Consider the following 13574-nt stretch of genomic DNA (forward strand, 5'->3'; position numbering starts at 1 on the left):
AAGTTGTTTTCGAGCAGTGGGTTAAATCCGGTCTACGCAAAGACGTAATTTCGATGTATTTTATTTTTCATATAAAATTAATACGGCACTTTATGGGCTGTGCTGTCATCTAGAAGGTCTCGAGACATTTTAATCAAAGCAGTTCATCTGAAAAAAGAAGCTGTGAACCGCGCATGCGCAAATATTTTGACTCGATGCAGAATGTGTATCCTGGCCCACACTCAGTCCAGTAGCTGGTGCTGATGCATCTAAGCCACTTTGCCAGCCGCCCTTCATCCACGTAAAAAGCAGTAAGAAGACGAGTACAATTGAGGCTCTACGCAAACACAATACATTGTAAGTAATTTCAATGCTGTATATTAATCAAGTAAACCAGAATCTGCCACCATTACTTTATAGTCATGTCACAAACATGGGCTAGTCTTGTCAACAAGCAAGCTAGCTAATAGCGTTAGCATGCTGGCGTATAGCGTGGTACAGTGTGGAATAAAATTAATCACAGACATGCTGCTAGACCCTATACACGTGTGTTATTTAGTCTAATACCCTTGGCTGCGTGGTCTTTACAACATTTAAGTTTTAGGCTGTTGAGCGTTTAAATTAAACAACAGAAAGCACAGGGAGCTAACCACAGATTGGATGGGGGAGGGGGCATACAACAGAGTGTGATGTGAAAGCATGACAGCTGAAACTTTGCTGTTGGACGTACAGCAGCAAAGCAGCCGTTTAGAATACAATATTGGGTAAAGCTATTGCAGGACGAAAAATGTAATCATTGCAATTGTTGTTGAAATCTGGTCTAAACATGAATATTTAATTCAACGTCTTTAAATAGTTGGTGAAAAAAACTTTCACTTTTGAACCAGTTTTGAACGTCTTTTCAACGGGGATCATAGTTGTCTTTTGCTCGCTGGGTAGCGGCATTTCTCCAAAATCAATTCACAGCGGTTGGTGAAATCCAGTCTACACAAAGATGGAATTTCACTTATTTTATTTTTCATACAAAAATCATAAACACAGTGCTTTATGGGCTGTCTGATGTTAACAAGAAGGTTCATAGACATCGTAAAGGGAGCAGTTTTGAACATCCTCCATAGAAGAAGAAAAAAAGAGGACTGCGCATGCTGTGGCCCGGGCTGTGCAGCTCTGACCATGAAGGCAGGATGACCCCTGGATGCTGACCTAGTTCATTTATCGGGACGGAAACGTGTTTCAGAACAGAACTTGGTAGCCTTAGCCTGAGCCTTAATCCAGCTCAAAAGCCCATAGCGCAAAATATTTTACATTGGTGACTGAGATGCACTGCTCACTTATAGAATCATTTTAGCCGCTATGAGACTTGAAAATTGCCGTTAATATGTGTGAGAATGTTTGTGAATGTGTGATAAATCTTGTGACTGAAGCAGGTCTAAACATGAACGTTTAATCAACGTCTTCAAATAGTCGTGAAAAAACGTTTTGAACCAGTGTTGAACGTACGGGGGCCATTGTCACCATTTAAACGTCCGTCAGCGGAATAATGCTCACTGGGTAAGGATGCAAGATGGCTCAGCCCTCAGCAAACTCCACTCCGGAAAATGTTATGTGCGTGCACAGCATGAAAAACATTTGCAATGACGTAACCAACTAATTATCAACAATGTAATTTGTTTTTTTGTTTTTGTCAACAATTTTTGTCGACGATGTCGACTGATTGTTGCACGGAACTGTCCAACATTATTGTCTTCTTCTTCTTCTATCCTGCTGTCAACTTCTTCTTTGGCCAACTTCAAATTTCCGTTCACATTATGTCATAAGCACCACCACGAGGACTCATGAAGTAGTGACGCAGTGAGTTAAAATCGCAGGGAAATCTGTTTAAAGCGCCCTATATTTGTAAATTAAAGTATCGATATTTGTATTAATAATTGTATCGCACAAGTCAGGACGAAGATATATTGCCATATTGAAGCCATCCACTAGTAATGGTTCTTTAGCATAGTGCAATACGCTGTGGTTGTGTTTTCACTGTGTGGACTGTACAGTGCTTTTTCAAACAAAATGAAACTATAGCTAAAATTAAGCTAAGTATAAAACACTTTCGTTTAATTCGAGTAACACTGGCTAGTTAAAGGCACCATACACCACACTGTAGTTTTACATCACGTACAACTGACCCGCTAAGCCCCCTCCCTTAAAAGGCCACTGGCAATCCTACGTTGGCAACCTTAATTGGGCACGGGAGGCCTGTCAAGCTTTCATAGCAACGAGAAATGCTGAAACAGTGTACATGTGGAATCTGCAAGTCCGACAGCAGATATCTTGAGAGTTTAGAGGTGGGTGTCATAATTTTCGCTACCACCACCGATGATATCAGCTGAGCTTCTATTTTACCACCCCTTTGGTTTGTGCCATTGTTGTGGCAAACTTAACAGGACTTTTCTGGGCTTTCCTGTTGTGCCTTTAGAAGATCCAGTGTATGGATCAAGCCCGCGGTATGTGAGCAATATCCTGACACGCTTTAAACAAAAGGAAAAAGTGGGATAATTTAGTTTTGCTAGCAGTGGGCTAAAACATATTAGATAATGAGAGTTATAGGGAGTCATAACTAAACATTAGCTTACAATAAAACAATATATTGACTCACCCTTCTGTGCAAGTACACTGCTGTTCCTGTATATGATCCTTAACATGAATCACTGATTTTTATGTCCTCTTCATTCTCAACAGTCCGCTAACAATTTGTATTCTGCATGTAGCTTTTAAATGCGTCTTTTCGGCCTTTTCGTCTGCTTCTCTCTAATATTTGGGAACTATTTTTCCAGAAGTTTGCTATTGTTTCCCTCTGAACATCTCTCACTGTTACAGTTGAAAATACTATATTCATGCCGGTGCGAAAGCTTGACAGGTGTAGCAACAGTAACCAAGGGGGGCGGGACTCAGCGAAGGGTCAATTCTGTCCACGTTATTTTATTTTTTGCACATAAATAAATGAGGGAAAATGCAAATTCAGGGGGAAAGCTGGGAAAAATGCGAGGAAGTGAAATGGAAACAATCAATGACATACGCAAAGTGTGCGTCTTCAATGTCACTTCTCACTTCCAAGCTGAAAACATAAAGTGTGTGTGGATCGATGACCCTGTCAACTCCCTCACACTAACACAAACAGTATGTTTTTATTGTATTTTACATGTGCTTTTCCATCCTTTGAGCTTTTACTGGAGCTCTTTTTATGACGTCGTCTCACTGCGTCTTCTTCTGCATGTTTTAATGGCACCGACTGGAGAATTAGCTCCACCTGCTGTTTACCTCTTTATATTAACATGATATACAGTAAATGGATGGATAGGCACATAAATCCTCTTTTTCTTCTGCCAATTCCTTCAGAATCGTGTCAAACTTCTGTGTTATATTTGGATGGAAACCAGGCCAGGGCTTTGGATTTTATGAGCCAGGAAGCTGCAGCAGGTCGACTCCCCCTGACTCGCAGTAGAGAGCCGCTCTGAAGATGATGATCTGGTGATCTTCCCTTAACCTGTCCTGTGACAACAGTAGCATGTAAACACTGATTTAAATTGTTTAAATAGAAATCAACTAAATCATATGTAAATTTGCCTCAGACTTACATCACTTGTGTCACTTTCTGACACACAAATATCAAGCTATTTACATAACTTGAGACTTCCTGTTCCAGTACAAGACGTAAAGACAGCAGAAAATGTCATTTAAATGCCATCACTGTACAGTTCACTGTGAAATTAACCCATCACATTAACCTACATTTGTCTGACTGCTGCTTAAAGGAAACAGTGTTTAGATGAGAGTTGTCTGCTGACATACATGTCATGTGTTCACAGCCATCAACCCCCTGCAGGCGCCTCAGCCTCCTCGTTTAAATTTAGCCTACAAAAAGTTACAATTAATCTGTTGCATTATTTCAAACTGATCCTGAACCTGGTTTCTTTCTTCCTCTGACAGTAAACTGAACATCTTGTAAATTCATCACTAACTGCCATGTTGTAACTGTATAATTTCACATTATTATCATCAGTTTGTTCAGTTGCATCACCTCTACGCAGAGATGAGTTGACCAAACTGCAATCTCATTGGCTATAGTCTGACGACGATATAGCCTCTGGGGACAACGGGGACAACATGTCGGGCATTCCTGTTGGGCATTTAGTGATAAGGACTTTCAGCCAAGACTTCCGTCAAGGCATTGTTTACAGTCCTGGCAGCTTGGGAAGCAACCGTGTGTTCAGATCAAAAGTGAAGTGAAATTTGCCCTCCCCCCAGACATGTCAAAATAAAAAGCGTAAGTTCTTGGTTCATTAAATCCCCCAGTGCAGCGCCCGTTCATCTGTTTCTGGTCTCAGTTTCACTATAAATACTAAGCTACACAGAGGCTTCACTCTGGCTTACTTCAGCGGTATGAACCCGAAAAAGAAACTTGTGATTTACTTTTAATTAACGGGTCTTAAATTTGCCGAAATAACAACATCATGACGCAGATTAGTAAAAAGTAAAAATGAGGCTTTGTCTGGTCTGTCCTCAGGGGGAGAAGAAAACTACTTTTAAAGCTCATTTGTTCAATGGAGATCGGATCCATCATTTCTGATGCATTCGAGGAAGTTGGGAAATCTAAACGCTGAACCACTTTCGTGGCACAGAGTCAAGGGAATTACCTAAAAAATTTAATCTAGACGGCGGATTACGTTGTCTTGTGTCACCCTTGTGTCAGTTACTTTCACTTCCTGTCCGTGTGTCTTTCTCGCCTGTGTGACTGTCTGCTGTGCCCTCATTAGTCTCTCCCATCCCTCGTAGCCTTCACTATCTGGTGCATTTAGTCTGTGAGTCTTCCTGCTCCAGTTGTGCAGAAGTAAACAACAACACTGTTAGTTTCTGATACAAGAGACCAGGTGTGGACAGCAGAATTTCCCATATTAAATACAAACAGTAAAATACTTAATTACTCATAAAACACGCACTTAACTGCTTGTAAATTGAGATTTCCAACAGTGATGGAGCGTTTCCCTGAACAAGCAGCTATTAAAACTAGACACGGAAATGAGACGGTAAAAAAAGACCTTATGGTTAAAAGTCTGGGCAGCAGAAAGATTTTTTTTTTTCAATAGAGATTGTTGAGTTGAGAGTTTGCCATGCTAATGCTACAAAATTCAATAGTAAATCAGTCTACATTATCACATGAAAATGGGGTGGGGCTTATCGACTGGTCATTTCCACAGTGGTGGAGACAGAAACACTATCTGTATGGATGCCATTAGAGGGAATGGATGACATGGGTTAAATGTGACCCTTTAATCCTGAACTGTGTCTGGCAGGAGAAACAGAGAGGTGGAGGGAAAGGAGCAGCTGGATGGACACAAAGAGGAAGGTGACTCCCTCCATCTCTGAACTGAGCCTCTTATCTGCGTCTGTCTGTGTGACAGATGGAAGCAACCGAGTCGTGACTTTGAACCACGAGCGTCTGAGTAAATACCAACCTGCCAGCAGAATACCAACACAGCTTTAATGTCGCAGCAGCACGGGCCCAGAGGCTTCCAGAGGGTGTAGCAGAGGCTGCTGGTTGTTTATTTGTGGAGGAAAGCCTTTTTTATCAATAGAATCATTTAAATGATCCCCGTGGATAGCGTGAATTTTCCAGCTGTTGGTCAATAAAAGTGAACAAATCAACTGAAACACTCGTCTGCCACAATACATCTTCCAAATAAATGTGTGCACCTGCTCAGATAACTAAAACACTGAAGGAGCAGAAAAACAACAAACAGAGTAAGTGGGGTTTGAAGGTGAAACACAGATCCAAATAACAACCAAATATAAGGGTAGGGCTGCACAATTAAGCGAATATTAATCCTGATCACGATTTTGACTTCCCACGATTAAATAAACATGAGTGACAGCGATATTGACGATTGTAATGCGTGCTCTGCCCACAGAAAACTCTGCTGCATATCAAAACAAGCGCTCCCCAACAGCCACTCTCCCCAGGGGGCGATGGAGAGGTTTTGGATTCACTTTTGGGGGAGCTGGCACGTCATGTCATGAGCACTTACCTCTCAGCGGCGGTTTATAATGGAAGACAGAGACGTCAGGAGAAACAAAAGTCAAATGTCTGGAACAGAAGACAGAAGAGCTGGTCCCCCAAAACGGCTCGTCATCGGTTGTTTGGTGGTATTTCGGATTCAGGGTAAGTGATGTTGAGCAAGAAAAAGTCATATGCAAAGAGTGCATGAAACCTGAGTGTAGGAAGGCCAAGAGGAATAACGTCGCTACTCCCCGTCCTTGTCCAGCGTCAAGTCAGACATCCATAACAGCGACGATGTACAGCAGGACACCCTGTCCACCCAACTCCCAAAGACACAGTGAAATGACCAAAGCAATTCGAATTGCATTCTGCCTCTAGAAGATGCACCAAATTCAGGTAAAGAACCCAGTTAAGTCTTAGTTTGATGCAAAATTTGAGCCAGAATGCAGCACAAAATGGAACTGCAAGGGTTGTTCTGTTAGCTCTGTTGGCCTAAACAACATAGAAACTCTTCATGTGATGTAAGGGATAATGCCCAACAACGTGTCCATAAATTCCTCATTATGGACAGAGCAAAGGGCATTATGCAATTAAATACCAAGACAACTTAACTTAACCAAAACATGAAGTCTTTAACAAACTGTAACCCTGTTTCCCTGGTTACACCTGCAATACAAACATTATCACTCCAGTAATACTACTGCTTCAACTCAGCTATTAGCCAGGAAGCTAAGGGGCGAGTGCACCATTATCTATACCGCTTTTCCTGTTCAGGGTCGCGGGGGGCTGGAGCCTATTCCAGCTGTCACTGGGCGAAGGGTGGGGTACACCCTGGACTGATCGCCAGTCAAGCACAGGGCTGACACATAGAGACAGACAACCTTTCGCACTCACACCCACACCTATGGGCAATTTAGAGTCACCAATAAACCTTACAAGCATGTCTTTGGACTGTGGGAGGAAGCCGGAGACCCCGGAGGGAACCCACGTATGCACGAGGAGAACATGCAAACTCCGCACAGAAAGGCCCACCTTGCCCAGACCGGGGTTTGAACCAGTGACCTTCTAGCTGCTTCTAGCAAGCTTCTAGCAATAGCGCTAACCGCTGCACGGTGGTGCAGCGGTTAGCACTGTGCACCAGCTGGGCGTAAAAAAAATAGGTCTTATCTTTTACGTCCGACTTAGCTATAACCGACTTGTTGATTGTTGAATGTCTTGTTGAATTTATACCGAGTGCAGCAAGTCTAACTGACACCGGTCGTAGCTGCGCCTGGTCTCGTGACACACTTCTTCTGTCATGATCGACAGAAGATATGGATAACAAAAAGTAAAGTAAAATACATTTTACAGATAGTGAAATGTGGAAATATGATAAGTGTACATCTGACAACGGTATGCTTGATTATTTATGTCTTCCTCTGTCTGTTCTGAAAGGCCCCACTGGCACAAAATCTGAGCTCAATCAGCACCTGCAAGGTGGGGACAGCGCTGCCTTTCTGTCACATACATGCTGCAGCTGAGGGGAGAGCTCTTCAATTAATTCAAACTTGTCTGTCAAAACAAAACCTGTCGATCAACTTACTGTCCGATCACAGATGATGCTCTCTTGTTTTTAATGCCCTTTAATTTAAGTCTAATCTAAGTCTAACTAGTGCACAGGGCGAGCGAGCAGCGAGTCCACTACTTCTTTAGTCTGATAACTAAACACCTGCAGTCAGTCACCGTCACAAAAAGAATCTCCTCCTGGGAAAGTTAAACTAGCTCATTCATTATTTATGGTAAATGGACTGTACTCATATAGCGCTTTTCTAGTCTTTGCAACCACTCAAAGCTGCTTTTACACTACATGTCACATTCACCCATTCACACACATTTATACACTGATGGCAGAGGCTGCTACGTAAAGTGCCCAACTGTCAATCAGATATCACATTCATACCCGGAGCAATTTGGGGTTCAGTGTCTTGCCCAAGGACACTTCGACATGTAGCCTGAGGCAGCTGGGGATCGAACCTCCAACCTTCAAATTGCAAGACAACCGACTCTACCACGGCCATTTATACAGTCTATGGCTAATAACTGCTAGCTACGCTGAGGACCATGTAGCCTAGCTTCATAGCCATAGCTGGCTGATAAATGCAGCCCGCCCATAGTCCTCAGCCATAGGCTTCAGCTCGTTTGCGCTCTGCCTCTTTGCCTGCCTCTGAATTTGCTTTACAATTTAATTTTTTTTTTTCTGTATCTGGTAAAAAATCAACAAGAAGTGGAATCATACTGTATTACATATTGTTAATTAACTTCTTGGTAGTTTAATCTCTAATAATTCATAATCATTCATTGGATGGTTTTTCATAACTGACATCAATCTGCAAAGTAGCCCTGGCTTTGAAATAAAGTAGAATTTACAGTTATATAGAAGAGAGTAGAGTTGAAGTAGAATTTAATGGCAAAATATATGTAGTGTAATGTTGTGGAGTTAAATAGCAGAAAATGGAAATATTAAAGTACCTCAAAATTGTACTTCAGTGCAGACCTTGTATTAATGTAGAGTATTGAGTAGCGCATGTTCAACACATTTCACACTGTCCTCACAAAAATAGGGTTGTCTGTGCAAGCAACTTATTACAATCAATATGTTTATTGTTAGCTGGCTACCTCTAGTGGCGGCAGTAGTTATGGCTGAAGCAAAGGAGGGAGTGTAGGGAGGGAGTTAGGGTAGATGAACTAAAGGTGAGACTTCACCAAAAGTCTACATTGAGTTGTTTTTGATTTATACTGAAGTTACGGACAAAGCATACTTTTGGCAAGTACGTATTTTAACCCAAAACGATCGCAAATGTGACCATTTTACATTAACCACGTGTTCCTGTATAAGTCAGTGATTTACTTCATTTTTACTTTCATTGAATTAGCTCAAAGAGTAGTCAAAGACAAAGCTCCGGCCATGCATTAAAACCAGTTGATATCAAAGTTCAAAGAAGCTGCATGAAGTCTGATGTGACTGATGGAGGTTTCTGTCTGTCGTTTAACATGCAGTGGAAGCTAGAACATCTTTATGCAACCACACAAATACCAGAGACAGATCGATACAACATTTGCAGATGCATGGATGGACGCTCTGTATACAGACGCCAATACATGTTTGTTCAACAACAGGCAGCAACAATCGATACCAGACACACATTGTGATCATGAGGAAAGCAGGAAATGTGGAGACAGCTGTGTTATCAGTCCTCCACCGATCATCTGAACATCCTGCGGGCTTGTTCGGCCGCCTCACCACTGGAGGGGAAAATAAAGTCGACCTTTTAGGTGTGAAGCGTGACGTCTGTGCTGCTCCGAGGTGTCAGTGGAGCACAGCGATAACGCAGGACACATTTCTGCACTGACTCCTGCACTCCTTTATCTGTGTGTGTTTGTGTGTGCATGTATGTGTGTGTGTTTTAATACCACACAACAGCAGTAGCTGCAGACACATTTTTTTTCATGTGCAGCTGAGGGTAAGAGTCATATGTAAGTGTTTCCATGTGGCGCAGGCAGCTTGTGCAGTTTGTCAGATAAACCAAGTGAAGCCCTCAGAGCAGAAAAGTTGCATTCATGCATTCATTCATGCTGATGTGTCCAAGAGACACACTGTGCTGTTAGCACATCCCTCTGGAGCTCCCTTATGCTCCTTCTGTCTCTCTATGTCTATCCTTACATCTCTCATCTTCTCTGTCAAAGTACATCAGATACATAATTACGCAAAATACCACCGCAATAACACCAGAGCACAACCACAGCTCATGAGTAAAAGTATTCTGTTTATATATTTTCACAAATAAAATCACAGGCTGGGAAAAAAAACATATTGTGAAGTGTCTCTTCATCATTTATCTGTCTGGTTTACAAACTGATGATATCCTTGCCAAAGTTAATTAGGTCAGTCAAGATTCATTTCGTCTGATCAATATGGAACCTATAGCCTATGACCTAATGGCCTTGATTTAATCAATAATATCATGTGTCAATGATACTGTACATGTCATATGATGTATAGTATGGCCCCGTGGCAAATCTAATAAGAAATTATCACATGCTTTTGTTGGAGAGCACACCAAATTCCATGTTAAAAAGAGCGAATTTAATATTTATTTGCTTACTGGCAATTATAGGTGATGTATCCAACATGAAAACAGATTGTTTCCTGGTCAGAATGACTAATTGTGCAATTCGGTATGATTTAAATACCACATAAGCTTTTTAAGTCATTCGAATTATGTTATCACAATCGTTGCTGCTGCATCTACAGTGTGTTTGACTTAAATAACTCGGCTGGAGAAACATGACAATCAATTATATTAAGCTAAACATAAAAAAAATCGTCACTACATAATGTTTGCGGGATTATATAAACACGTCTCTTAATGTATTTCCAGTATTAGTCTTCGTACTACATTTACATTTCTTGCCAAACAAGAAGGCAAATATTAAATTGGTTGATTTTCCATATGGAGTTCGTTTTCAAACTATTTTCAAAAGTGAGCATTTTCCACACATTTTTAAAAGCAACAGCGTGACTCACCGTTGGGGCAGCCGAGGCGGGAAGCTGGAGCTCCGCGAGCCGGTACGCATCCACCGCCGAGCCGTTGGCGCTCCACGCGGATGCTGCTGATAGCGCCAGGGTGTCCGTGCCTCGCGCCGTGCAGTTCGGCTCGCTGCACGAGATGATGCTCTGCCGCGCGGACCGCAGCAGCGCGCTGTTCCCGCCGTTCATCCTCCTCCTCCTCTTCCTCGCTCCTCCTCAGGCGCTCTGACTGAAGGAGAGTAAGAGAGACGACATGACAGACTGATTATGGATTAGCCACAGGTGTTTCAGCAAAATATAATGGGAACTTAAATGAAACACAACTGAATTAAACTGAACCCGAGCATAAACTGATCCCGTGACACATTTTCAAAATCCGAATGCTGATAAACAACTAATTAGCCTACATTTATTGAAGCATTACCTACTTAAAGGTAAACTGTATTCAAAGGAGTTTACATGTATTTTGTCCTATGCCTGTATGAATCAAAGCATAACTGAATAAAATCAAAAGGCTGTGATGTTTATGTGTGCTTCCAAGCATTTCTTCATCTGCCCTCAACTGCTCACAGTAAGCTCCACTAGCTAATGTCCACTTTGAATAAGGAGTCCACTCATGCTTACAATCCATTTTCACCCACCACAACCACAAGAGTCAAGCAAGCAAGAAATAAAAAAAACACCCATGGGTTTATTGACTCCCTTTTCAAAGTCTTGAATTTGGCATTTTGCCTACTGCCTTGTTTGTATGTTTGTTTTTGCAGCCAGAAGTGACCATATTTGGATAAGAGGAAGGCCAGGAGAGGAGCGAACAACAAGTTAAACAGTCTGTCACGTTAGCTAGTTTGTAGGCTGGCTAATGGACAAGTTTACCATCATATTTTCCACAGAATGAGGTTCTGTGGTGGTAGCTGGTTGGAGTCGTTTTCTTAGAGTAAACAAGAGAGAACAATCCAGACTCTTCTGCAAGTCGAACAACGAACAAGCTAACAAGCCAGGTAAACTAAGCACTGACACGATACCTACTAATTAGTGCTAACATATAAATAATATATGATTTTCACTCACCGAAAAAGGTGCAGCACTTATTCTTTGATATTTGCAAGAAGAAATCGCCAAAGGCACTAACAACACAAACATTTGCAGCATTTTAACTAAAGCTTACCCAGCTCCGTGTGTATTTCTGAGTGATTTGTGTTACTGCATGCATTTACCATGACATGTTGCACAATGTATTTTTTTCCCCTTTATTGTATAAATGTATATGTATCTTGTAATGTTTCAGATTTTTGTTTGACCAGTGTTGGGACTACAGATGTGAATTAGCATTCTTGCTACCTTTGCATGTTTACATCAGTATCGTTATACTGAGACATTACAAATGAACAAACATTAAGTTGTAGACCATAGTTTCTCCAGAGTTAGCTGTATGAAGGCTGATAAATGTCCTCAAGTGATGTCACTTGAGTCAGGGTCAGAAATAAATAATAAATAAATCTTTGGGTGGAGTTAAAAAAAAACTTATGTAGCCTGCAGGCTAGTGGGTCCAGGCTACATTTGCAGCTTACAAGCAAAACACATTTTTACACACAATTTCACAAACAACTATCAAAGAACATCTTGCATTGTGGGCAATGTAGGAGTCAGGTTTTGAAAAGAAAGAACAATATGTTGAATAAAAAAAATATCTCTGGTTCTGCTGCATTGATTTTCATGCTTTTTTAAAAATAGAACATTATAAATTCAGCAATGTTAAAGGCAGCGTAATAACAAATCAATGGAGGACTGTTTTAATTGACAGATGACCTTACAATACAATATAAACAATATATAATACAATACTACATACATTTTTATGAATCCCTCTCAAGACAATTAATTTGGATTAGTTTGTGCAGAAAACACAGTTCATGCAACAAATAGATAAAATATGGAAGAGTTAAGTGGAAAACTAAGTGGGAAAAAACAAACTTGAAAACTACATAAAAGATCAGGCCAGTCCAGAAAGAGAAAATCTATTGAGCTTGTAGTCAGACTGCATTTACAACATGATGAACTGATGGAAACGGAGAAAATTCACGTCCAGATGAAAACAAAACATAAAGAACAAATGCTTTATAAAGGATTTGTTCGTGGCAAAAATGAATCAAATCTCTATGTTTCACTTCTGTGACCTTAGAATATGTTTTAACAATACTGTTCAGACTGTAACAGGAAACTCTTACTCAAAGAGACTTTATGACGTTTCATATAATGGAGCCAGATTTACCTCCTCATGAGTCTTTCACGGGTCATTTTACACAGCCAACTAAACACTATTCTTTGTTACTGTGCCCCTAAATTAAGACAAATCTTGCTCAAATGTTATTTGATGAACTAAAACCACCGCTGTCAATTTGTATTCTTCCATAGTTACAACTTTTACTCATATCGGACAAACTGTAAGAAGAAAAGAAATTACAGAACTTTAACTTTTATTCATATTAATGAAACTGAATTGAAGTTAGCAAACAAGTGTGCAGATGTTTTTGCCGACTGTCGCTCACTTTCAGTTGGTTCAAAATTGCAGCATTTGATTTGAGAAAACATTAACTTTTAGTGTCAATTTTGGCAGCTATTTTAGATTTAGATTTAAGTCAAAAATGTTTATTAGTTTAGTCACATTTTAGTTATTTTTTCCCTTTACAGTTTTAGTCCAGTTTTAGTTGACGACAACTCAAAACAATTTAGTCCAGTTTTAGTCAAAATGTTTTCTCTTTTTAAACTAATTCAAGTAACCTAATACAGGTTCAATCTGCTGTCAAGTCCTTTCATCCATTCTTTCATTAATTGCGTCCTTACGATGTTCTGCATAGGTAATATAGATCCTCAGATGAGGATATGTGGAAACTTCTGGAAAGTAACGTTGCGCATGTAAAGCCACAGAGCAAAGCAGTTACAGTAGCACATACTGCACGTTCCTCTTCACTCATCTGCAGCAGC

General features: G+C 40.7%; 1 protein-coding gene across 1 annotated transcript in view; it reads right to left on the reverse strand.

The window, feature by feature from the left end:
- Nucleotides 1-10781, reverse strand: part of opn4a (opsin 4a (melanopsin)) — a 52831-nt gene extending 42050 nt beyond the window's left edge. Inside the window, exon 1 of the mRNA XM_069658390.1 lies at nt 10590-10781. Within this exon, the coding sequence (XP_069514491.1) occupies nt 10590-10781 (192 nt within the window). The remainder of the gene's footprint in view (nt 1-10589) is intronic.
- Nucleotides 10782-13574: the final 2793 nt, after the last annotated feature.

This window comes from Semicossyphus pulcher, unplaced genomic scaffold (assembly GCF_022749685.1).
Source record: "Semicossyphus pulcher isolate SPU_LCO1_2020_fin unplaced genomic scaffold, fSemPul1.0.p SCAF_12, whole genome shotgun sequence".
NCBI lineage: Eukaryota > Metazoa > Chordata > Actinopteri > Labriformes > Labridae > Semicossyphus > Semicossyphus pulcher.